The sequence below is a fragment of the Berghia stephanieae genome, chromosome 4 (assembly GCF_034508935.2).
Source record: "Berghia stephanieae isolate SIO BIC M18660-M18661 chromosome 4, UCSD_Bste_1.3, whole genome shotgun sequence".
NCBI lineage: Eukaryota > Metazoa > Mollusca > Gastropoda > Nudibranchia > Aeolidiidae > Berghia > Berghia stephanieae.
The window spans coordinates 29,261,850-29,289,349 of NC_088363.1; the positions used below are offsets into that span (position 1 = coordinate 29,261,850).

The 27,500-nt window shown below is 35.8% G+C and overlaps 2 protein-coding genes across 2 annotated transcripts in view; one reads left to right on the forward strand and one right to left on the reverse strand.

Moving 5' to 3' along the window:
- Positions 1–8,285, forward strand: part of LOC144970380 (uncharacterized) — a 19,178-nt gene extending 10,893 nt beyond the window's left edge. The window contains exons 5-11 of the mRNA XM_078909957.1: positions 1–117; positions 2,138–2,265; positions 3,651–3,737; positions 4,068–4,168; positions 5,090–5,197; positions 5,768–5,887; positions 6,599–8,285. The exon at positions 1–117 is cut by the window's left edge and continues 109 nt beyond it. Coding sequence (XP_078766083.1) covers positions 1–117; positions 2,138–2,265; positions 3,651–3,737; positions 4,068–4,168; positions 5,090–5,195 — 539 coding nt within the window. The 3' untranslated portion in view covers positions 5,196–5,197; positions 5,768–5,887; positions 6,599–8,285. The remainder of the gene's footprint in view (positions 118–2,137; positions 2,266–3,650; positions 3,738–4,067; positions 4,169–5,089; positions 5,198–5,767; positions 5,888–6,598) is intronic.
- Positions 8,286–10,719: 2,434 nt separating this feature from the next.
- LOC144970381 (uncharacterized) lies at positions 10,720–24,673 on the reverse strand. The gene is made up of 10 exons (XM_078909958.1): positions 24,546–24,673; positions 22,333–22,715; positions 20,903–21,600; positions 20,377–20,562; positions 19,308–19,654; positions 17,530–17,778; positions 15,718–15,807; positions 14,730–14,810; positions 13,857–14,075; positions 10,720–13,003 (listed from the first exon to the last, which is right to left on the reverse strand). Exons 1-10 carry the CDS (start codon positions 24,589–24,591, stop codon positions 12,852–12,854), a joined length of 2,451 nt encoding a protein of 816 aa, XP_078766084.1. The 5' UTR covers positions 24,592–24,673; the 3' UTR covers positions 10,720–12,851.
- Positions 24,674–27,500: the final 2,827 nt, after the last annotated feature.

Sequence of the window (27,500 nt, forward strand, 5' to 3'; positions counted from 1 at the left end):
AAGAAGCCGAAGATATGAAATATGATCTTGAGAGAGTTTCTCTTGAAGTGGACGCGAAACAGAAGGTGGACAACTCAGAACACAACCAAATAAATGGACCCCTTAGGAGAAAAAGACGTAAGTTTATGTTGAATTGAACGAAATCTTCAGAAAAATCATACATAAAATTAAGAGTTGATACTATAATTATATCAAGTGAGAAGAGTACGTTTTGCTGTGTTTGGAGATGAGGATGCACTTATGCTTTTACTTATTTGTTTTGTTTGTTTTTAAGGGTTTTACGGCGCTCTTTTAATTGTTGAATTCCACACGAAATGGAAGTAAGGTAGATTTAACACGCATCGGGGGCCCCGATAGCTCAGTTGGTAGAGCACTCACTTCACATGCAAAGGGAACGAGATCAATCCCATATGCAGTCGAGATGTTTTTTTCTGACCCCCTCCTGTCCACAAAGCAGTGATGGGTAGCTGGGTCTCTTAGATCTGGTGGAAAGTACTTTGTGATAGACAAGTGCCCTATCCAAAGGGTAGCAAGCAATTGCTTTTTTCAATTTCCCGCGATAGAAATCTGAATAAACTCCGGCTCCATGGCTCCGGAGGACCAGTACGAAGGGATAATGATATTTTTCTTTCAAACCAAGCTCGAAACCTGCATTTAGTCATCACTTTATGCGGCTATGTGGTCTTGTGGTATGACAATCGCTTTAGGATCGAAACGTCATGGGTTAGAGCCTCGCTGGGCGCATAGTTGAGTCCCTTGAAAAGGCTATTTACTCACATTTTCTCTCGTACCCAGGTGTAAAATGAGTACCAGGCCGTCAACAGCGTTGTCTCTGTCAGAAAAAAGTATATTATCGCCTAACAGCCTTATGTCTCGTTCTACGTATTGTTGTTGGTCAGGGCGCTTTGAGCATGTTTAGTGGATATTGCTCTATATAAAAGCTAGATTTTGTTTAAATCCTTTAATCTTTTTTTCTGCTTTAGTCGATCTTTTCTGATTTTGAAAGGTTCAATCTTAAAACTGTTAATCAAATCTATTCGTTTTTCGTCACCGAAGGCTAAATTGATAATAAATATATTTTAACTTCCTGGAAATTGATTAATTACCGTATTCAGAGAAAACATCGACAACCATTTTGGTGATTAGTTCTCATTAAAATATTATATCAATAAAACTATAAACGTTCATGGTTACGCATAGGACCAATAAAAATGTCGTTCAGAGCCATAAGGCCATCGGGACTCTAGTTTATCCCGGTTTCTATAGCGTCAAACGAACAATAGGAAATTTCGCACATTTTATTAATTTAAAATAAGGTGTAAAAAACAGCTGATTTGCAATTAAGAATAAGCGTTTGGTGCGCATGCATACAAACCAAACGTTTTATATTTTTTGGTCAAATTGTCATTCAAGCGGATGGAAATAACACAAAAAATGGCGAATCGAAGTAGATACTTACTACCATACAATTGGTTCCAAGAATATATGAATCTTACAGGGAGGGGTGGAATTAACGCCATACTTTTAGTTCTTTGTATTTAATAAATTTGATGTTTTTTTTCATGTAATAACACAACAGATTCACAAGCTTTATTTGGCACAATATGAATAACTCGTTTAATAAATGTTGGTACAAAGAAATGAAATAATCGCACATCAAATAATTTCTTAGATTGGAAAAAAATCTGGTATATCTTATCATTTCAATGCTAAATTCACATTCAGGGATCCGATTTAATCCGACTTAATAAACACAAAAAACAAACGAGCATTTATAGAGAGAAAAATCCATCAACTAAACGTGCTCAAAGTGCTTTACTAGAGGTCCTCAGCCATCAGCAACGCTTAAAATGTAGGACGAGGCATGACGCCTATTAGCGATAATACATATTTCCCGACAGAGACAACGCTGTTACCTGCCAGGTACTCATTTTACACCTGAATACGGTTAGAAAATGTGACTAAAGAGCCTTTTCCAAGGACTCAACTATTCGTGGCTCAGAGCGGGACTCGAACCCAGGACCGTCCGATCCGAAGGCGAGTATCACACCACTAGACACATAGCACAAATACCGTTTTGAGACGATGCATGAAAGCTTATTACTCTCTTCATGTCTTTGTATTTGTTTCATTACAGAGATCTACTCAGTTACGATCGAACTGATCGCCTACTTGGATGCCAACTATGTGAACTTCTTGGTTTATGAATTGAACCTCGACACTAAAATCAAAATTCAAAATTTTATCATTTCTAAATGGGGAACGGTAAGTTTAAAAATTAGCTTAAAGAGCCATCTTTATCTGTAGTTAAAATGATTAACCCTCTTCATACCAACTTACAGAAAATCGCCACATTCGTTACGATGTAAATACTATTTTTCTTATTCATATTTAGTTTTATAAATCATAGAATTTGAAGAAAAATCTTTATATTTATTTACAGAAACTTAATGCTGATTTGTAAAACTTGGTTTACTCAACAAAATTATGAATAACATGTACTTACTGCTTTTGAATTTATTTTAAAAATTTCAATTTGTTTGGTGCGTCGTATGACATTTCAGTAAAAAATATTGAAAATGACTGGTACGGAGAGAGTTAAAATATTATGAACCTTTACATAACATGATATCCATATATTGTGCTCATATATATATATATATATATATATATATATATATATATATATATATATATATATATATATATATTGGGACAGAAACAACTTTTTTAATTATAACTGAGCACACTGAGAGATTGTGAATAAATAACCTTTTCCAAGGAGTCAAATTTGCGCTGGCACAATGGGACTCGAACAAGAGACCTGCAGGTTGGAAGGCGAGTGTAATAAATATTAAAATTCCACAAAGCCGAATTCCGGACATAAAATCCCATTGTTTGTATGGATGATGTTGTGTAGTTATAACATCCATACCTCTATTTGATCGTTTCTTTTGTTTGTATTAACTGTTGCAAAAACAACAGGGCATTTTAAGGTCTTTTGATCTATGTAACCCATAATGATGATACTAAGCTGCTGGAAGCTATGGATTGTAAAAGTTAATAAACAAAAAATGAATATAACAGCTTCAAAACAGAACAAAATACCAAAACACGTAAAGTTTCGGACTAAAGACCCTTCTTCAGCTAACAACAACAAAAAAAAAAACCAATAGAAGGGTTTTTTTTAACCCGAAACGTTCCGTGATTGGTATTTCGCACTTTTATTAAAGCTCTTATATTCATTTTTGTTTATCATTGATTATTATTATGATTTAAAAAAACCCAAAAACTTCAGCTTCGGCTATTATATAACTCAATATCAACTAAACGTGCTCAAAACGCTTTACAAGGGGCCCTAGCCAACATCAAAACTTAACATTAATGACGAGACATAACACCTGTGAAGCGATATTACATTTTTTTCTTCAACGGAGACGACGCTGTCAACGACAAGGTACTCATTTAAACCTGTGTACGGTGAGAGTATGTGAGTGAAGAGACTTTTTCAAAGACTTAAGTGCGCCTCCCAAAGAAGGACTCGAAACATGACCTCCCGAGTGCCATAGCATTAGACTACAAAAAACTGTGGCTTTTTAAAAACATACATTGTAGACTGTCAAATAATTCTGTATTTTGCTCTCATGTAGGTCCAGGGTGTTTACAGTGATCCAGTGAAGATCGGGGCAAACGTAAGGATCCAACTAAAAAAGATTATGATTTGGTGGAATAATCCGGTAAGATCCATTCTATTTTTACTGATATCTTTGTTAACATAGACCTCGAAAAAAAGACGATGAAAATGATGATGATGATGATGATGATGATGATGTCGATGATGATGATGATATTGTTAAAGACGAAGATAAGGAGAAAGAGGATGGCGTTGATGATGGTAATAAATTAATTATGATGTTGTTGTTGTTGTTGTTTTTGTTGTTGTTGTTGTTGATGATGTTAATATTTATAACGACGAAATGATGATGATAATGATAATGATGATGGCAGTGGTTGAGGTTGCGGTATTGTCGTAATGGTAACTATAAATAAATTTGGTCCCATTTCAGCCCGGCTATCCTGAAAACTCAATAGGAATTCAACAACGTCTTAGATGGTTCTGCCAGAATACACCGGACAATGAGTACGACCAGAAAGTATTGTACACCAAGTAAGTATAACCAGAAAGTCTTTAACACAACTAAGTATAACCAGAAAGTCTTTTACACAACTAAGTATAACCAGAAAGTCTTTTACACAACTAAGTATAACCAGAAAGTCTTTTACACAACTAAGTATAACCAGAAAGTCTTTTACACAACTAAGTATAACCAGAAAGTCTTTTACACAACTAAGTATAACCAGAAAGTCTTTGACACACTAAGTATAACCAGAAGTCTTTTACACAACTAAGTATAACCAGAAAGTCTTTTACACAACTAAGTATAACAGAAGTCTTTTACACAACTAAGTATAAACAGAAAGTCTTTTACTCAACTAAGTAAAACCAGAAAGTCTTGTACATTAAGTAAATATAACTAAATAGTGTGTACTCCTTAAGTATAACTAAAAAAAGTCTTTTACATTAAGTAAATATAAAGTTTTATACACTTATGGTATAACACTCGCTTTCCTATCCAAAGGTCTTGGGTTCAAGCCTCGCTCGGCCCATAGTTGGGTCCTTGAAAAAGACTCCTTACTCACATTCTCTCACCGTACTCAGGTGTAAAATGAGTACCTGGCCGTTAACAGTGTTGTCTCTGTCAGAAAAAAAAATATTGTAATATCGCCTAACAGGCGTCGTGTCTCGTTCTACATGTTAAGTATTGCTGTTGGCTACGGACCCTTTGTAAAGCGCTTTGATCACTTTAGTGGATATTGCGCTATATAAAAGCTCAAGTTTTAAAAAGCTCAGGCTTAGTTCATCCCAATATTATACCGTTTTGATACGGTGGGTCACATTTTTCCTCTCTCTCTCTCTCTCTCTCTCTCTCTCTCTCTCTCTCTCTCTCTCTCTCTCTCTCTCTCTCTCTCTCCTCCATCTCTCTCCTCCACTCACCTATCATACACACACTTTCTCCCTCATCACCAGGGGAATCGCAGACCACCATGAGTTGCCTACTAAGGCAACGTGTGATCCACACGTAAAGTGTATTATTACGAGTCACAATCAGAATGTGGTGTTATTCATGAGATGAAAGTAATTTTTTGATTGATGCTGTCAATAGTGAAAGAAACTGTATTATTATTATTATATTATTATTATTATTATTATTATTATTATTATTATTATTATTATTATTATTATTATATTATTATTATTATATATTATTATTATTATTATATTATTATTATTATTATTATTATTATTATTATTATTATTATTATTATTATTATTATTATTATTATTATTATTATTATTATTATTATTATTATTATTTTATTATTATTATTATTATTATATTATTATTATTATTATTTTTTATTTTTATATTATTATTATTTATTATTATTATTATTATTATATTATTATTATTATATTATTATTATTATAATTATTATTTATTATTATTAATATTATTAACATCATCATCATCATCATCATCATCATCATCATCATCATCATCATCATCATCATCATCATCATCATCATCATCATCATCATTTATGAACCATGGTTTTATCTTTTTTCTGAATGCGGGTTAGCTATTTTCAAATACACAATAGGCATAATGTTTTACATATTTATCCCCTCCCTTCCCTCTCCTAGCATCGGGTTCCCTCACGACCCACAATTCGGCGACTGTGGCAACGAAAAAGGATTCATGGGATGGACAAACACTTACACTTATCTGCCTTGCTACAAGCGTGCATTACAAGAGAATCTTGGGTAAATAGCTCTTTATCAATTAAATACTGATAATAATGACATATATCAATTATAACAACAACGAAGATTATGATGATGATGATGATGATGATGATGATGATGATGATGATGATGATGATGATGATGATGAAAGGAGGAGGATGCTGACGATGTTAATCATTAGAATAAGGATAATAAAGAAAAGAACGATTCACTTACAATGGGTTCTGTTGTATTTGCCTGTTTTGTGATTTTTTTCTCTACTGATGCCTTTATTTTTTGTTTTTAATGAGTTATAAAGCAAAATCGTGTGTAAGTTGTAGCCTGTGGGTAATCCGGCAGATTACTACTAGGATTTATTCTAAAATCGGCCTCCCTTTCCCATTCTTCCTATTTTCTTTTCTTTCAATTTGTGATCACAGATCGTTGCTGGCATTGAACGCTTAATCAAACTGTGTGTCCTGTTACCCAATAAAACTAAAAACTAAGAGAGCAAAAAAAAAAAGAGTTAAAGAAAACGTTAAGAGTAGAAACTTTGCCCCTGTTGCTCACTTGGTGGCGCTGCTCTGCGGCTAACGCCAGGTTATCAAAGTGATTTATCTTGAGAGAACCTAAAGAGAAACTTTCTCCGAGGATAAATGAAGGGAATTTTAATGTTTTATTAATGTGTTATCATTATTTTATTTTGCTCTACCTGACATTTTACTGGCAATTTTACCTTTTTTTTCTCAGAAAAAAGTCCTTCAGATGTCTATTTGAGAAAAATGTCAATATAACTGAGCCCCTTCAGATAGAAGAACCCGCCGAGGAATCAACAGCAGTTCAAGAAATTGTCGAATAATTTTAATGGTTATGTTTTCCTCTACACTAATCAAGTCGGGTAAACTGGCCACTCAGGAAATCACCCTTCCCGAGGTGCACACATTTGCATGTCTGATAACTGAGCGCTAGTATGGGTATGATTTAACATTTTTGTAAAGGAACAATATTTTGCGTTGGTTTGAGAGTATTTCCATTACAACAAAGAGCCCTTACTAATTCGGGTTATCAGACCTGCATAAAAGTACGCGTCGACTCCTCCCCTCTCTTTTGTGTCAATTTTATAATTATGATATTTTATTAATTTATTTATCTGTGTTAGTTGTGGAATCTCAAATGTTTGCATTGTATTATAGAAGCACTTGTCCTGATACTTACAAGATATTCTTATACTACTACTACTACTACTACTACTACTACTACTACTACTACTACTACTACTACTACTACTACTACTACTACTACTACTACTACTACTACTACTACTACTACTACTACTACTACTACTACTACTACTACGACTATGTACATTTAAGATGCGCGACTTATCCCATTAAATAAAGATATGAAAATGTGTATGAAACACCAGAAGAGAGAGAGAGAGAGAGAGAGAGAGAGAGAGAGAGAGAGAGAGAGAGAGAGAGAGAGAAGAGAGAGAGAGATACATGAAAAGAACAATCTCAAAAAAGCAGACTGTCTCCACTGAGGAGCTAACCTGAGACCTCCCGAGTACAAGCGTACGCGTTTCCGCTGTGAACATCTCGCTATGAGGGTTATAGGCAATACATCGTCCCACCTACCGGTGGTGGTATGGTTGCATGTCTGTAGGTAATCCAGAGGCTTGGCGTTCAATCCCCAGTCGAGGCAGGCTGATTTGTTGGGATGATAATATCAAAATATTATATTCTTGTATGTTTCTCTCTGCTTAGCTTGACACTGATTCATATTTACTTCGCAGCGTTTGTGTGTGTTGATCTCATGTCCTCGAGAAGTCGGGGAGAGAAGGGCTCTAGTCAGACTTACGTTTGAAGCGACTTTTTTGGGGTCGTGGGTAGCTCATACGGCAGAGTCACGATCTCCCCGGCCAGACGGAATTGTCGTACCAGTAAGACCGCGGGTTCCAGCCCCCATCGCCGCCGCGAAGTTTTTATTCTCTGTTGTCTTCTTTCCTACTCCCTTCATTTCTTGTCACTGATTCATACACACTTTTACAGATTTTATCTTACACCAATACTTGCTAAGTTGTCACTCATCCCATTTATCCCCCAACGAAGGGTCTCTGGGTACTGATGGAAAAAAATGACTCATAATGCCCAGTTAGTTCCTTCCATTGAATAATATATTTTATGATTTTAGACATGAGTCTGAGACGTGTATGCTTACATAACAACTCTTTATTTTATGCCTCTTGTAACTGTTTGCGTTGGGTCGAGAGTATTTCTATTGCAACAATGAGCCCAAAACGATTTGGGTTATCAGACCTGCATCTAAGTACACGTCAATCATGACCATTTCTCCTCTTTACAATTTCATATTATTATCTATGATTAAATTGCTTTAAAAATATGATTGTGGATAATAAAATCGATTGTTAAAATCACATGGTTTGACCAACTGTTTGTATTTGTTTCGTATTGTGTTTGTGTGTGTGTGTGTGTGTGTGTGTGTGTTTGTGTGTTTGTATTTGTGTATTTGTGTATTCGTGTGTGCGTGTGTGTGTTGTAATGAAGCCTATTCCTATAAAAGAATAAAGATGACGACATTAAGCTCTTTGCTATTGTTTTGGGCCGTCAGTTGAGCTTTGAGGTTTTTAAAAAAAAAAAAATATATATATATAGAGCAATACCAACTAAACGTGCTCAAAGTGCTTTACAAGAGGTCCCCGGCCAACAGCAACACTTAACATGTAGGACGTGACATGACGCCTGTTAGGTGATATTACAATTTTTTTCGGACAGAGACAACGCTGTTAACGGCCAGGTACTCGTTTTACACCCGATTACGGTGAGAGAATGTGAGTAAAAGGTCTTTTCCAAGGACTCAACTATGCGCCGAGCGAGGCTCGAACCCAGGACCTTCCGATCCGAAAGCGAGTGTCATACCACAAGACCACACAGCCGCAGTTGGGTAATTAGCTCTCATTAAATTATATTAATCCGACAAGATATATATACGCAAAAGGTTACACATAATTTTCTGTTAGCACGTTCCGTTGGCTTTTCAACAAATGTCATTATTAAAGAACATTTGTGAAAAATAGTGAACCATGTCCAGAATCTGGAGGACGTATTTTGGCATGAACGTATTGATGCAATTTGTTTAGGTGAAATACTAACAGCTACCCGCCAAATGACTCCGACCAACACATAAAATTATATGTAACCTTATGTGTCTATGTGGTTTTGCGGTATGGCACTTGCATTTTGGATCGGAAGGTCCTGGGTTCGAGCCTCGCTCGGCGCATAGTTGAGTCCTTGGAAAAGTCTCTTTACTAACATTCTCTCACAGTACCCATGTGCAATATGAGTACCTTGATGTTAATAGCGTTATCTCTGTCGGAAAAAAATTGTAATTTCACCTAACAGTAACAGGCGTCATGTCTCGTTCTACTTGTTACGTGTTGCTGTTGATCAGGGACCATTTGTAAATCGCTTTGAGCACGTTTAGTGGATATTGCGCTATGTAAAATCTCAATATTTTAATTAAATCTCAATATTTAACCTTAAACGTTTCCTTAAAAATACAAACAAACCTTGAGAATATTATATTAAGAGCAATATCCACTAAACGTGCTCAAAGTGCTTTACAAAGTTTTCTCAGCCAGCTGCAACACTTAATATGTTGGACGAGACATGACGTCTGTCAATCGATATTGAAATTTTTTTTCGACAGAGATAGCTCTGTTAGAGGTCAGTTACACATTTTACACCTGAGTGCGGTGAGAGAATATATGTAAAGAGACTTTTACAGGGACTATGCGCTCCTCAAAGCGATCCGAAGTCGAGTTTCACACCACAAGACCACATAGACTGTTTAAGGGACTTTAGTAAGAACTAATCGCTAATAGGCGACCAATCGAAGATAACAATGTATTTGGTCTATGTGCGGCTATATGGTCTTGTGGTATGACACTCACTTTCGGATCGGGAGGTCCTGGGTTTGAGCCTCGTTCGCCGCATAATTGAGTCCTTGGTAAGGGCACTTTAATCACATTCTCTCACCGTACTGAGATATAAAATGAGTACTTGGCCGTACTCAGCGTTGTCTCTGCCCGAAAATAATGCAATCTCGTCTAACAGGCGTCATGTCCCATCCTACTGTTAAGTGTTGCTGTTGGCCAGGGACCCCTTGTAAAGCGCTATGAGCACGTTTAGTGGTTATAAAAAAGCTCAATTTGAATTTGAAAGCTCAATTTATGTTTGCCGATCAGCCGGAATTTTGGGCCCTCCGTAACCTGAACTATTTTTACAATTTTTATTTTACAAAACCGAGTTAGAATGCATAGGATTGGACAAGGTTACTGTGCAATTATATGCGTTCTTGTGGCTAAACTAGTGCTAAAATACTAGAAGGCTATCCTCCTTTGTAAATTCATAAATAGCACTGACCCCCCCCCCCCCCAACACACACACACAAAACAAAACAAAAACAAAAACAAAACAAGATGAGGCTTGTTTTTCTGGGGCAAAATGGGTTATAAGGAGCATTAGTGCATTTGTCTTTTTATTCCCCCGTGTAATCTACGAAACAGATTCGTAAGACCGGCTGATAAACGCATCGGGTTCAATTTCTAACTCATGTTGTTAACTTGTATTATTTTTTATTAGCTTTCTCTCTATATCAGCTTTTTATAATTTTAATTCAGTGAGAGTGGTAGACATTATTGAACGAGAGAGGAAATGCGAGAGAGAGAGAGAGAGAGAGAGAGAGAGAGAGAGAGAGAGAGAGAGAGAGAGAGAGAGAGAGAGAGAGAGAGATGGGGGGGGGGAGGAGGAGAGATTTTATAATGTAAATTACAAAGCAACTCGACGAAGTAGATTATATTGTTTTTATTACCAACGATTGTACAGCAGTATTGTTCGTAAGTGAAAATTATATGGAAATGCTGATTATCAATATAAAGTAAATGTGAAATATTTAATACAATGCATTATTATGAATCGTATTCACAAGAGCAAAATATATTCATTCATATGACTGCAAGATGCTGTTTACACTTTGCAAGTAAAATATACAAAATAGTTACATTTATTATTAGTCTTTAATTAATGAGAATACGCCATTATATACATGCATAAGAAAAGTGTGCACCAGAATGTGTTTGTCGAACTATGAATGTTTCTCTTTGTGAAATTAGGAGCAGACAGATAAAGATCTGATAAAGTGTATATTATGAAACAGGTCAAGACGAAGCAAGAAAGATGGATCTCGCGAGGCCCCAGATTTGAGCGTTCTTACCGAGAAAAGGGTCATTTAAATCGACCGATACTTGAAGGACGAGTTTTCTGGCCAAAGACCTAAATTATACGTTGTTTTTCTAGAGTACGGCAGTTAGCTTGTGCATACCGTCCCAATAGTCTTTAAGTCAATCAACTTTCATTCTTACTCCCCAATTGCCATTTCGATTTCCTTCGCGCTGATAGTCCAGTCCACGCCTTGATATCGTTCAAGCAGGCCATTCTATTTTAAACGAACCGAAACTTCTCTTCCACTCTACATGACATCAAGAATATCTTTTGACAGACTAATGATGTTTTAACTAGCTGAAATAATGGAGAGAAAAAACAGAATATAGAAGCTTCGAAAAAGAACAAAATACCAAGACCCGGAACCTTAATGTTTAAAAAATTATTTTCCGATCAAGACCAAAACATTAAAAACATTAATACATCACTTCAAATCCAGACAGGCGGCAGAAAAGTATTTGGTACGTCTTGTAAATAAATAACAATGTGAAATTGAATGAAAGCTTCAATTTAATATACGAAAACAGATAAAATGGACGTTGCAATCTTGTAGGCAATCACGATCTCGAGAGGGTTTTGAGCTCGAAACGTTCAGTGTTTGATATTTATTTTGTTATTTCTTGAAGCTGTTAAAACCACTTGTGTTCCCTAAGTTTTTAACAGTCCACAACTTCTAGCAGCCTAGTATCAATTAGCCAAAATGCTTTTTAGTCTCAATGATCTGTATTTACTTTGCTCTGACGTTTAGAATGCCTTTTTTTGTTTCCCCACATTCCTTCCGCCTTATGCTACTCACACAGCGATAGGTCATAATATATCATATCCTCATTTTAAAACAAACAACCATATTTAGAAGTAAATAGAAAAAAATGTAGTCTTTAATGAGTAGGAGATCAGTATTATGATAATCTAAAAATGCTGGCATTCACATTTTATGACATTACACTGGAACTGGAACTAGATCTATAATCGATTGAAGTTAGTAAAATCATGATTGGTACTTTGATGTAAAGTGTCAGAAAACGCGATCTTTAAAGGGAACTACAACAACCTTCAGGACACGCATACCAGCCTGATTGGGTGCCCTCCATCATATGACAATCCATTGCACACAGAAATAGAGTTGCACACAAATTTGCATTCTAACACATTACGATATCGTGTATTTTAAACTTGCCTGTGTCAAGAAAAAAATTCGAAAAGTATTTAGAATTTGGATATCTCACAACCTCGGTCTGGTGGGCATGTACATTTTCAAGACCGATATATCATGTAGTTGCGCAATCACGTTTTAAACTCTGCATTACAAAGAAGTGCTAATGGTTTTCTAACCTAATAGCACATGACACCATCCAGCAGAATTGGTAAGGTTTTTTACTAACACTTCGGCATAATATGTGGTACGGTAATGACACACCCACTGGCATCGTTTCGAACAGTTATGTAATCTTTAATACTGTTCCACTGGGCAGACATCGTAGACCTATTTCCTGTTAGATACGTTGAACCAGGACTATAATTGTTACCACGACTATTCGACGTAGGGCCAACAAAATTGTTGTTTGCCTTAGCATTGTTACTAGAGGGAACCAAAGGGGGCAATTGTTGTCCTGTTTGGTCAAAAACATCAAAGACATGTCTGTTACTATCTTGTTGTGTGGCTTTTGTATTTATACTGTTCGTGCTAAGACCGGCTGTCATTACATCACTAGGAACGAAATTTTGTAAGAAGTTAGCCACAAATGTGTCGAGTAGTTGGCCCATGGCGTTACAGTCGATGACCCTAAACGTCTTCCATCCTGAAGTGGCAGGAAGAACGGAACAAAATCCTCACCTCGAACCACAGTACAAGCTGGGGATTAAGAAACGTGATTTTTTGTTTTTTGTTTTTGTTTTTGGTTAATAATATTATCATCATGATATTCCTGATAAAAAAAAAAACAAAACAAACCAAAAAAATAAAGAAAGAACAGAAAAAAAAACACACACACACAAAAAAACCCCCAAACAAACAAAAGAAAAAAAACAAACAAACCCCAAAACAAAATAAAGCAAACCGGGCTATTTGCAGGGAACGTCATCGAAAGTCCATACGTTATTTTGGTCATATAAATCATAGAGATAACATAATGTTGATAAGAGACTGGTTAAACGTTTTAGATTATTGATAAGCACAGACATTTATAACATCACTGAGTAATCGGCAACTGCATCGGTATTGCTAAGCTCTTCAGGGCACATTTTAGATTTCAGAAGGAAAATAAAATCAATCAAACGCTAGACTAGTAACCGCAAATTTAATTTGACGAAGGAGGTTGCTTTGCGCATGCTTAAGGTAGCCATATTAATCAAGATGAAAGGGAAGCCTTCGTTTACTTATAGCCTAACATTTACCTACAAAAATTGTCACAATAAAAGACAATGATAACTAAAAGAAAGTGAAAAGGTTTTTGTATGCTTAAGCAAACAAATTATGTATCATATGTTGAACTGTGAATAGAGCTCACTGTTTGCTTTTTATTTGGTGGTCGTTGACTTCAATTATGAGATAATTTTTTGTCATTATTGGGGTATGATCCCAATTCATCTGTAGGAAATAATTTGTTATAATTCTAACCCTTTTTAAAAAGAAAATTGAGGAGAAATAAGCATGTCACGTGTTATGGTGTACAGGTTGTTCTCAAATGACATCTTTTATAACTTACTTCCACCACCACGGCCAGCTGCTCTGGTTATCCCAGTGCCTTGTCTAGATGATAATGCTTCCGGGGTGAGGTAGCTAGTCAGATCGTTTCCTAGCAACTGACGCAGCGTCTCTTGAATGTACGTGGAGCTTGGACGGCTATTGGTGGATGGCTGTGGCAAAGACATTGGCGTGAAAGGTGACAGGAATACCAAATTGATGCCCTGGCGAGAAGCTGAACCTGAAAATATCATAGTAAAATGTTCATTTTTTACGAGACATTTTGATAAAATTAGGGCTGATCATATTTTCCTTGAACATAATACATTAACATTAAACTACCAAAAGTTCAACACAATGTTGCACTCATTGAGCTCGACACATGCCTTTTTGTTAAGTAATGTCAGAATTCTTTTGTTTTTAATGTAATTTTTTTTTCATCAGCCAGCGGTTTATCTTGATTGTATGGAATGAATAAAGTTGATATCACGTGGCTGTTTGTTATTCTTTTTAGATCACGAGTTGGGCAACTAGTTTTTATTACGTCCCTCAAACAGATTATGAGCGTGAAAGGTAAGGTTAGACACGTCACAAAACAAACACACACACACACACACACACACACACACTCACACAAAAACACACAGACAAGTACACACATACACTGACGGAGAGAGAGAAAGATAAATAGAGAGATTATATTTAACACAATTACAATGATTCACCATATAACGCACGCATGCACTCACACAACAAACGTACGGGCACACACACACACACACACATACACACACACACACACACACATACAAACATTCTTGTTTGATTGTGTAATCTTTCATTTCTCTGCCCAAATCACTCTTTTTCTCTTGAAAATCGTCTCCCTAGATCTCACCATCCAGTGGTGTCACCAGTGATCGGGCCGTTACCCCTCCTCCTCCGCCTACGACTCGAACAGGCGCTGCTGTTCTAGTTCCTACAAAGGAAAATAAACAAAACTTGTAAAAACTATTATCTTTAAGAGCATAATATTTATCATTGCATAATTTAATTTATGATAATGTGATAATGCAAAGTTATAAAATTAGTTGTGTTGTCTATATGTAAATTTGTTCGTCTGTGGGTTTGATTGGGCCATAGATAAAAAGAAAAAAGTTTGTGGAAGACACAAACACACGCACATATTATTCGCATGTATGCATTCACACACACATACGCGCGCACACGCAAACACACACACACACACGCACACACACACACACATAGACACACGCACGCGCGCAGATAGAATGAGAGAGAGAGAGAGAGAGTCTGACAGAGAAAGAGAGAGAGAGAGAGAGAGAGAGAGAGAGAGAGCTTGTGTGTGTGTGTGCGTGTGCGTGTGTGTGCGAAGGGAGAGAGAGAGAGAGAGAGAGAGAGAGAGAGAGAGAGAGAGAGAGGAGAGAGAGAGAGAGAAGAGAAGAGAGGGGGGGGGGTGAGGAGTATAGCAGTAAGTAAATATGATATACTCTTTTTTATCCATAAAATGACCGATAATGATCAATTCTTCAACAAAGACAATCATATATCTCATTATATTCTATCTAGCATTTATATAATATATATATATATATATATATATATATATATATATATATATATATATAATATATATATAATATTGTATATACATACATATTTCAAGTCTAATTATGATCAACTTCTACAATATTGTTTCGAGCGAGCGAGATGAGAGAGAGAGAGAGAGAGAGAGAGAGAGAGAGAGAGAGAGGGAGGGGAGAGAGAGGAGAGGAGAGAGGAGAAGAGAGAGAGAGGGAGGAGGGAGGGAGAGAGAAGAGAGAGAGAGAGAAAAGAGTAGTGGAAATCAAGGGTGATAACCGTACCGGGATATACCAGGGTAGCCGGAACATATCTTCGGGTCACTGAATCAATGTAGCCAATAGGAAGTCCATTTGCAACGTTCACGACTTGACCTGTCGGAGAAAGAAAGAGAAAAAGATCTTTATCTTATTACATATTTGGCAAATTGGATTTTCAGTAACCCTAAGGCTCCGAAACTACTGGACCAATCGTCACCAAACTTTGCAACTTTACATGGTGTTTACAATTGACATGAAGATGGTTTACTTGTATTATGAGACTGATTAGACATCGTGATGATATTATAAAAAATTCAAATTTTTTTCTCCGTCAAATCCCATCGAAAACAGACGCCACTTTTTAGGACGTTGGTTGTGTGTCAACCTTCCGGTTAGCGAATATGACAATGAGGTGGAAGTACTTGCATTGAATCGAAGCTAGTTAGTGGTTCCTCTCATTATTTTGAATACGACAAACTTCTAAAAGAAATTATGAACCATGTTTCGTTGTTAACATTGGAAAATAATTCTATGATAAGTGAGCGAAAGATTAAGATATTAAATGCAGAAAATATCGAGCGTTTGAGCTTTTAAATATAGCAATATCCGCTAAATGTGATCAAAGCGCTTTATCTCTCCGTGACCAAATAAAAAGCTCTCTGAAATTCTCTTTTGAAGTAAAAAAGATGTGTGGTCTAGAGTACAATAAAAATGAGTTCAAATTCTATTTAACATGATGATGATGATGATGATGATGATGATGATGATGATGATGATGATGATGATGATGATGATGATAATGATGATGATTGACGATGATGATGATTTTGATAATGATGATGATCATGATGACAATAATGACATTTTAAAAAATGAATATAAGTAATGACCATTAATATTATTTGGAAAATATTATGTTTTCATTGTCGTCAGTATCCTTTGTATATAATTTTTTCCAATTATTTTTCTCTTTTCAAACTTAATCATAATATTGCCTAAATCTCTTCTGGGCCTAAGTATCAAAATTGCTCAATCAGGGACAGGATTGGTTGGGCTCTAAATAGTACAATAGTTTAAAAGTGTGTGTATATTACCTGTGTATGTGTATGTGTGTGTGCGTGTGTGTGTATGTGTGTGTTTGATGTAATGTACATGAATATAACACCTACAAAAAGAATAAAATACCAAGCTTTTAAAGTCTCTATAGTCTTTTGTATGTGTACGCTACTTTTTACAACAGTCCACAGCTTCTAACAGCTTAGTATTCACTCTGTGGGTGTGTGTGTGTGTGTGTGTGTGTGTGTGTGTGTATGTGTGTGATTATGCGTGTGTATATGCGTGTGTGCATTGTGTGCATGTATTTGAGGTGTGTGTGTGTGTGTGTGTGTGTGTGTGTGTGTGTGTGTGTGCGTGAAGCGTGAATTTTGGTTAAGAGCTTATAATAATATAAGTTACATAATCTATTTTTTAACTTAAAAACCGTCAAGCACTTATTTCCAGGTCTGATAAGCGAACGTTATTATGGGCTTGATTTCACATTGTTGGGCAATATGTTAGCTTGGTTTGAGAGTCATTAAACCAAGGAGACCATAACAAATTCAATTATCAGACCTGCAGATATGCATACGTCATTTAAAACCAAACAGGGTAGAGAAGTTGTGACGTCGAAGACTGAAATAACGCAGGCGTCAGCCGCAGTGCAGCGCTCCAAACTGACTAGGGCGGGGTGACTTGCTCAGTCCTCGAACTCGCTACTTTTCGGTTATGAATCAAAGACCGTACAGCTGAGCCACGCTGTCCCCGTGAATTATAAATAATGGATAATTATGAACTCACCATTAGGTAAGACGGCAGCGTTGGCAGGGGTTACTACTGCTCCAGTTGATGGATCAAATAGGGTGACCGGTTGACGATTGTCCGCGCGGAGGATTCGATTGGTCTCCAGAATTATAGTCGGAGCGAACCTGACAGGGGGGTTAGCAGTCGGCGATGGCCGTTGGTTGGAGTTGCCGAGTATCCGTTGTAACAGCAAAAACTCCATCATGTTGAATCCTTTATCACCACCTTTGTTATAGGATGTTCCTCCTAAAGTGATGATTTGATAAACAAATAGAAAGTGAGTATGAAAAGGATTCCTCTTTGTTGAGGAAAATAGATTAAATGGAAAAATGTCAAATATGACTTTTGTCTCAAAACGGTATCATATCTGGTAGGATCTGATGCTAAATATTGATTATTAAGCAAGTCATTCACTTTGAGTTAGTTAGAGGAAACAGCATTATTTTGGAAGAAGACGTTTTCCTTCTCAAACTCTATTCCACCGTATCTGAAAAATACGTTTTTATAAATTTTGGCCAGAAATTTCGTCTTCAGATATCACTATCACTAAATTAAAATGACCCTCATCTTGGCAAAACTCTCAAATCTGGAACTTCTCGAAGTCGTAAGTCCAGGTTTGAAAGATTTTTCCAAGATGAGAGTAATTTTAATCAATCGATATTTGAAGGACAAGTTTTCTGGCCGAAATGTAAAATTCTGTTGGGTTTTCCCCCTCTCAATTGGATGACATTATTACGAGGGTGAGTCAAAAGGTAATGGGACAAATAAATGTTCTCTATTGAGTTCATTTCTTTTGTATGTTACGTCATATTTGGCTTAATCAAACTTACACATGTACTCTTTAAACCAAAAGATGAAAATTTGAATTCTGTCCAAGTTTGACAAAGTTGTGGCAGTTCAAAATGGCTTCCCCCAACGAATGCCCGTCAGCGTCAGGAAGCTGTTATTTAATTTCTTGTATTCGTAGAAGAAACCTCGAGTAACATTTCTAAACGCAGCATTTTGTAACATTCATCATACTTTTTAGGTAGGTTTAATGTGTATCTCGTCATTTAGAAGAAATGGAGATGCCATCCAACGCCTAACCTGAAACCCCCTCAACCATGTCTTTGTTGACAAATATTTTGAAGGTCGCCGTCCAATTCGCATCAACTCAGTGAATCAAATAATGACAGAAGCATTGATCAGATCTGATAGAAGAACTTATCTTGATGAGATAGCAGGTACAAATAGACATTGATAGGACTGAAAACAAGAATTCGTCGAGTTAGACCGGATTTGGAGATGTGGAACGAGTATTGTTTCTTCATGAAAATGTCCTGATTCCACACGCAAGTGTCAGGAAAAGGGAGGTTATCGATGGCAACGCTGTCTCACCCTCCGTATTCACCAGACTTGACACGTTCAGGCTTCCATCGTTTTGGTCCACTGAAGGAAGCAATGAGGGGACATGGCTTTGAAGATGATGAAGACGCCAAGAGAGTAGTGAAAAAATGGCTGAAAGTTCTGTCAACAAGAGGACGGAATACATGGCCTTACAAAGAGGTGGACTGTGGCTACCGACAGAGGCGCAGACTGTATTGAGAAGTAGCATTCTACTCGGCTAATGCCAAGCTTTAATTTGATGTATGATGCATGTTACTGATTCAATTAAAGGTATAAGCAGAGCCCATTTACTTTTTGACTCAGCCTCGTATTACAGATATAATAACAGATGTAGTAATATCAAGTCAACACGTGAATTTTGACAACAACAAAAATTACGATACACAAACCTTTGTTCAATGAACCCAAGAGCTTGGACATCATTATCGTCCTCAGACCTCCGGGACTCATGAGCAGGAGAGTTTTCAGAAGACCGTTTAATCCACCCTTTTGACCTCCTCCATATCCTTTGACATAATAACTGTCATCCCCTTTCACGGGATAGAACACAACATCTCCCTTGTCGCCTTTTGCTGGATGGTTGTAGTGGACGTATTTGATCACTTTTTTGGTGGGGCCTTTGTCTTTAATGTAATGGTGATGAAAATGAACCAGATTCTGATTAGAGGTCAACCCTTTGAAGGCTTTTCCGAAATATTGAGGGCTGAACAGAGCTCCGCCTTTGAATTTCTCTTTGCTGTGTAATAATGTCAAAAATGGACTTGATTGTTAATCCTGAATGATGAATGGAACAGCTGCATACCGACACAAACACAAATAAACGCTTAAACACACATACTCATATACACACAAATGCACACTTATCTTTTCATGTAAATTGAAAAAAAATATTAGTAATAATCAAAAGAAAACAAACAAACAAACAAACAAACCAACAACAAACTGCAGTTTAGATTCTTCTGCGTAATAACTCTCCTCAGTCAAATAATGAAACCTTTTAGATGCTGTTCATTCGTGAAATCATTGACAGACTACTACAACAACAACAACACCAATAACATCTACTACTACTACTACTACTAATACTACTACTACTACTACTACTACTACTACTACTACTACTATTACTACTACTACCAACAACTTCTACTACTAATTACGTATGACTTTCTCCCCAGACATAATATTATAATATCAAGACACCGAAATACGACTCGTCTATCCGATGATTACTGTTTCCTTAGAGACCAGCATCAAAATTTACTGATAATTCGATTGTTTTATTATTTTCAATATTAAGTTGTTACTGCACTATGGGAGTCAAAGTTTAATGATCACGTTTTGATTTCTTTTTCTTTTTGCACTGTTTACATTTTACTTACTAATTACTATATATATTTTCAAACATAAAAGCAGCTACTCTCTAAGTATTGTATCGATAAGATTAAAATTACTTACTTGTACATCGATGTGTCAATGTAGTTTTGTAGAACGTTTCCCCCTTTATTATTATTATCACCTTTCTGAATGATTAAAACATCTCCTTTTTTGTCTTCCCCAGAGTAATCATGATAATACATGTCATCATAATTGTCTCCCTTGGTAGAGTCGTAATAGTAAATGTGGTCATCGTCACCTTTGACACTGGTTTAGAGGGGGGAAAAATAACAGAAAATGCGTTTTTGTTTAGTAACATATTATTGGCTGCTTATACCTAGACATAGAATGAAAATGATAGAAAGGAATGACAAGTTAAAGGTCTGACACAGAGTGTATGAAATAGTGCCGAACAAAAGAAAAAGTTGTTAGGAACGGGACAGGGGCGGGCAATTAATTAATTTTTGTTGTAAGATTTATGATTATGTTGTTCACAATAATGATGATGATTATAATGATGTTGGTGATGATGGTGGTGGTGATGATGATGACGATAGTCATGATGATGACGGTGGAGACTATAATGAAAGCAACTATTCACACTTACCCATGATGCTGGTTCTTGTCTTCAGTGTGGATAATGATTTTATGTTTTGGAACTGGATTTTCCTTCACTATTTTCACAATTGGTTTTTGGACCACTGGGTTATCGTCATGGTGAATAATAATCTTTTTCTGGTACGTTGGCTGCTGATCAGTGTGGTGGACAATAATTTTCTTCTGAATCTGCGGGCCCTTGTTGTAGCTTGTTTTTGGGTAGGTTTCTATAGTTTGGTATCGTTGGGGCATCATTGTTTGAGGTTTACTATTGTGCCAACTTGGTCTCATCGAAGACATAGCCATAAGCAGATTGGAGAAAGCTGACACCATAGGCTGGTTCATTTGATTTTGGTGGCCCGAATCTTTGGTCCAAAGTTTATGTTTTTGAGGTGGTTGTGGCTGAGATGGTTTGTATGAGTAGTGGTAATGAGTCACGAACTGTGGTACCTGGGGATTGGAACTGGGTTGTGTCCCCTTGGTTTGAACAGAAACAAACTTCTGTTGATTGTTTTTATAATAGACTTTGCCAGTATCCGTGACATAGTATCTTTCTGGGTCGTCTGGATAATATCCTTTGTTTCTGTCAGAAGGTTTGTATCCGCCTTTAGTCGTTGCCTCGTTAGAATCGTCGTCGTCGTTGTCGTCGTCGTCGTCGTCGTCGTCGCCGTCATCTCCATCATATGATTCGTATGATTCGCTCTGGCTCTGATAAAACATAGTTATGAAATACGATGGGTGTTAAGGACAAGTGGACAATCCTGCATTATAAGAATAAGTTACATGGATAGCATTTCTAAAAACTATATAATGCCTTTTCTACTTACATATCATTCATTTAATTTTTCTTAAGATTAGAAGGGTTAAAGTAAAATAATGAGATTGTGTGTTGAAAGGAAGCGTAGCTGTTGACATTTCAAAGAATTTAATAGAAAACTGTGAGGTACATATATATATATATATATATATATATATATATATATATATATATATATATATATATATATATATATATATATATATATATATCACAGTTTTCTATTAAATTCTTTGAAATGTCAACAGCTACGCTTCCTTTCATATATATATATATATATATATATATATATATATATATATATATATATATATATATATATATATATATATGAAAATTCTGCTTGACATCTTTGGGTTTATCTTAAACCTACTGCTGCTGTGTACTTGGGACTTTAACCAGTTAACTGTCGTACTCTGGAAAAAAAATTGTATTTCACAATTTGGCCAGAAAACTCACCCTTCAAATATCGACCGATTTAAATGGCCCCCATTTTGGCAAAAGCTCTCAAACCTGGGACCTCGCATCGATCGATATTTGAAGGACGTGTTTGCTCATTAAATCTTTAATAAATACGAGTACAGCAGTTAACTGGTTAAGAATTAATGGTAATCAGTACTCACCGAATCGTAGTCATTATCACAGTCAACATTGGATGGCCAGTCACAGATTTCTGTCTCAGTGTTGAAGTGTAGGCCCGCTGGACAGTCAGTCAAGTGCGCCTTGCCATTAGCGCATTGATAAAATTTACCACAATCCGATGCATGACGAATGAATCGCTCTCCAAATGTACAAACCACCGAACCTTTGTCCTTATAGCCCTTTCTATTGTTATCATATTCCTCTTCACTACTACTACTATAACTGTCCTCCTCATGATGTTCATCATAATCATGCCAGTTATAATAGCGTTCGTCTTCTCCTTTCGTTTTTACTCGATCCCAATTGTTTGTTCCATGGTCGTATTCAGAATACAAATTATCATTATGATGGCAGGAAGCAAATACTGTGAAAAAAAGATGAACTAAACTTTCATATAAATTTACAAAATTTACCCCCCGGCCCACTAATTAAACAATTAAATGCGAAAAATATGTGTTTATGATCTCGGGAAGACTACTTATTGCAATCGTCCTAACGTTACTCGTAAAAAATAAAAACTGTTCATAGGCCCGTGGGTCTGGAGTTGTTCCGGTTTCTATAACGTGAAACGGACAATAGCAATTGCTTGCTACTCTTTGGATAGGACGCTAGTCTATCGCCAGGTCTATCAGACCCACCTACCCATTCACTGCTGGGTGGACGGGAGGCGGGGGTCAGAAAAATAAATCTCGACTACACCCGGGATCGATCTCGGTCCCTCTGCTTGTGAAGCGGGTGCTCTACCAACTGCGATATCGGGACCCCCAATGCTACTCGTAGTTTTGAAAGAAATGCAACTTATCGTATGAAAACGGTACAATCATGTGGGTTTGAATCATCAGATTATGAAAGAACAGCTTTTCAAAGTTAAAATGACTAGAAATGTGAGGTTTTTTGTTTTCATTGCTTTAAAAAGTTTTCAAAACGCTTTGTGGGGCTATGTGGTATTGTGGTATGACACTCGCTTTCGGATCGGAAGCTCCTGGGTTCGAGCCCCGCTCGGTGCATAGTTGAGTCCTTGGAAAAGGCTCTTTACTCACATTCTCTCACCGCACTCAGGTCTAAAATGAGTAGCAGGTCGATAACAGCGTTGTACTGTCTGAAAGAATAAGGTAATATCGCCTAACTGACGTCATGTCCTAGTTCTACATGTTATGTGTTGCTGTTGGCCTGGGACACCTCGTAAAGCGCTTTGAGACTTCGAGTGGATATTGCGTTATATAAAAACTAATTTTTAAAAAAAAGATATGGACAGGTGTGTTTTGTATGGCACCTTTCATACACACTTGTTCAGATCTTTATCGTACACCGGCGCCTGCCCCTAATTTCTCGATTACTTTAAAAAGCTGTATTAGATGGTATTAATTGTTCTCATAAAAAATATAATAATCTTACCGCGTCTTGTATTTCCTTTACTATTACATTCAGTTTCAACATTTAAATGATCCCAGCGATATAACGAATTGGCTAGAAGATACACAAATGCGTGGAAGATAAAGTCTCTTTAAGATATGAAAACTAAAGTAAAGGATGGGGCGGAGAAAGGAGATATGAACAGCTAAAGACTTATGCAGCATCGTCACCCTTTTTTAAAAAAAATTAAAGACATTCAGGAAGGGATCTTCTCATTGCACTACCAGAAGAAAGGAGCAGCAAATAGCTAGAATTAGGCTGTTGTGGCCGCCGACGGATACCAAAAAGTTGTTTTGTTTTGTTTTGTTAATTTTGTTCATGTTTGGCGCGTTTGTAGCTTAGTAATTTGAAAGACTTCGGGATTGTAGAAAGAATAATACGATTGCTATACGATTCTTACATTCTTGCTTTTTTAATATTCCGGACGTGTTCCAACCGCTGCACGAGCTTGCGAGTGCGCGCTGGGAACAAAGTTCGAATTCCAAAAAGCAAGGGTGTAATCTTATATTCTGCCCCTCAATGAATTTTGATTTCGTCATCTTTGAATAAAAGACATCTTCAAAGATACTTAAATGCTACTTCTTTTAAATGAATCTAATTTTTTAGTGAAATTTAACGATTTGTAATCTGACGTTATAAATTATTATTGTAAACATATTCATTACGTGTCACTATTTAGGGAGAGGGTTGAATAAATACGATAGACAGTTAAATATAGTAAAAACTAAAATGTTGTTGGTGATGATAATGATACATTACTGATTAAATAAGTTTTACTTACCAAAGAACATTGAAAAGGCAAATAGAGAAATACTAAATTTTTCCATTTTACCGATTGTCCTTAGAATTTATGATAAAATAATTAAAAACAAATAATAACAACCTAGAGAGGAGAGGAAAAGAATTGAACTTCAGATCCTCTAAAAGAGAATAGAAGAGAGCTATTAGTTTTCCAACATTTTTGTAAAATTATTGTAAACAGGGCACTTGCATTTCAAAAACATATAGATCTAGTTAAATAAACGAAATGGAAACGTTTGTAAATTTATAGCAATTTTTTGTAACAACAATTTTTTGCACTCAAATGATATGAAATACCGTCAAAGTGTAAAAGATTAACGACGGTAGGGTTAATCTATAAGCCGTTGCACGCTCTCATGTTTCACCTGAAATCGCCTACTATCTAAAGGAAGAAACGATCAGGTGAGTGTTTAGCTTTGATTGTTTACCAAGTTGTAGGACGAATTGTACCAATACGGCTATTGTACAAAACTAAAGGAAGCGTTCGTTTTTTAGGACAAGCCTTTGGTTTTAAATAAATAGAATTTATTACAATGATACGTAAAGGTTTTTAAAAAATAGTCTTTAGCCATATATTGTATGTCATCAATTTTACATGTGAAAAGATGCCTTTTTTAACGGGATGGGGGTTGCCTGTATTAATTGTTAGACCCCTCTATTTAAAATGAAGAAATTGATATTGCGCATTGACAAATCCATTGTTTGTTTCTTTGCCTTTGGTGAAGACAAATCCTTTCCCTTTTATCCTTGATGATTATCAAACCAGTAGGGCGTAAAATGAGCAGATAAAAAATATTTGATTATCAAACCAGTAGGGCGTAAAATGAGCAGATAAAAGATCTTTGATAAATCATCTATAATAGATAGTATGCGCTTGGCTAAGAAACTCACAACATTGCCATCGGAAGTATAACGGAACAACACACAAAACTATGTGTAACCATGCATTTTTATAGTCAGGACAATGCATTAATTGAGAATTACTCATAAACGCGGATGGCAACAAACTATAACAAAGACTCGAATGACGTCAACATCATTCTATCTATATCATTTTTTATCTCATTATGTAATACAGTTTTGATACATAAAGTCATCATTTACATGTAGCCTTCTTATTTACAAGCTTGATGACCATAGTAAAGATTTCATTTACACAACAAACACAAAATATTCACCGACATGACTGTGACAAATAAATCCACACTTGAATGCGATAGGCAATGCCTACTCAATCTGTAAATGTGACCAATTGTCTCAGAACGGTATTATATCGGAGTAAACTTAACGCCTAATATTGATTTTTATTTTTAAAAGAAACGTGACGATTAGGATTTGAACTGAAATAAATGCTTTCTTTGAATAAATAAAATAATTTTTGTTTCTTAAACTTTAACTAAATTAAAGAACATGGTTCATTTTCCTTTTTGCCAATTAAGAAGTAAATACAAGAAAGTTTATTTGTTTTGTTTTTATGATTTTAAGGATTTTACGGCCATTGTGAAACATTTAGGTCATTTCAGCGCTATTAAAAAGGAAGAAAATAGGATAGTTATAGTTGTACATGCGATAGCACATGAGAAAAAGTAAGACAAAGGGGAATGGTGTGAGCAAGGAACAGGTGTCGATTCCACACAATTAGTTTGCTTGGTTTGAGATCACTTGAAAGTTTCATCCAGACACATAGGGTACTGACATAATAATAATAATAATAATAATAATAATAATAATAATAATAATAATAATAATAATAATAATAATAATAATAATAATAATAATAATAATAATATAATAGACTCTTATAGAGCGCACGGTATCCTCAACAATGAGATCTTGGCGCTTAAAAATAGAGCAAAATAAATTATTCCATTCAACTCAATATGACACCAAAATGATATTATTCAAATCACTATCAGTGTAAAATGTCGAGTAAAGATAACACCTGATCAATATCGATATATATATAATATATATATATATATATATATATATATATATATATATATATATATATATATATATATATATATATATAATAGATGTCATGCTTTGAACGTTTAATGGTTTTTTTTTCTTTTCTTTCTGTTGTTATTTGATTTTTTAAATTGAATAATTTGAAAATACAAATCACCATTGTATTGTCCTTATTGATTTTACCTTTGATCAAAAGGCAAAAGTCGAATTTTGTTACTTCATTTATTTTAAAACAGTTGAGCACACAGATTACCAGCTGATATGTCTAAAAATAAATACGATTGTTCCGATCGTAATAGTAACATTTTGCTCGTTGAACTGATAGTTTCTATGGTATTTTGTTAACCAATTAACTTTCTACCTCTACTAAAACATGCTTTTAAAAATTTGGCCAGAAAACTCTTCCTTCACATATTCATCGATTTAAAGGACCCATGTCCCAGGTTTGAGAGATTTTGCCAAAAGAATTCATTTAAATCGATCGATATTTGAAGGACCAGTTTTCTGGCCAAATTTTTGAATTCATGGTTTTTTCAGAGTTTTACTGGTTAACATAATGAATATTAAAGGAAAAAAAGATGTCTTATCAGTAGATGTATACACCATCATATCGTGTCCCTATCATAGCATGTTACTATACACATAATGCTACTCACAAGATTAATGCATGGCATGGAACGAAATCCACCAAGTCATTCCTGGGGTCGACAAAATAAAATTACTTCTGACCACTATATTACTATTATACTATAACAGACGCAGTATCCACTAAGCACGCTCTAAGGGCTTTATAATGGGTCCCTTGCCAACAGCAACAAGTAGGATGATATATAACGCCGATTAGGCATTAATACAATTATTTCGGACAGAAACAACGTTGTTAAGAGCCATGTACTCATTGTACACCTGATTACGGTGAGAGAATGTGAGTAGAGAGCTTTTCTAAGGATTGAACTACGTA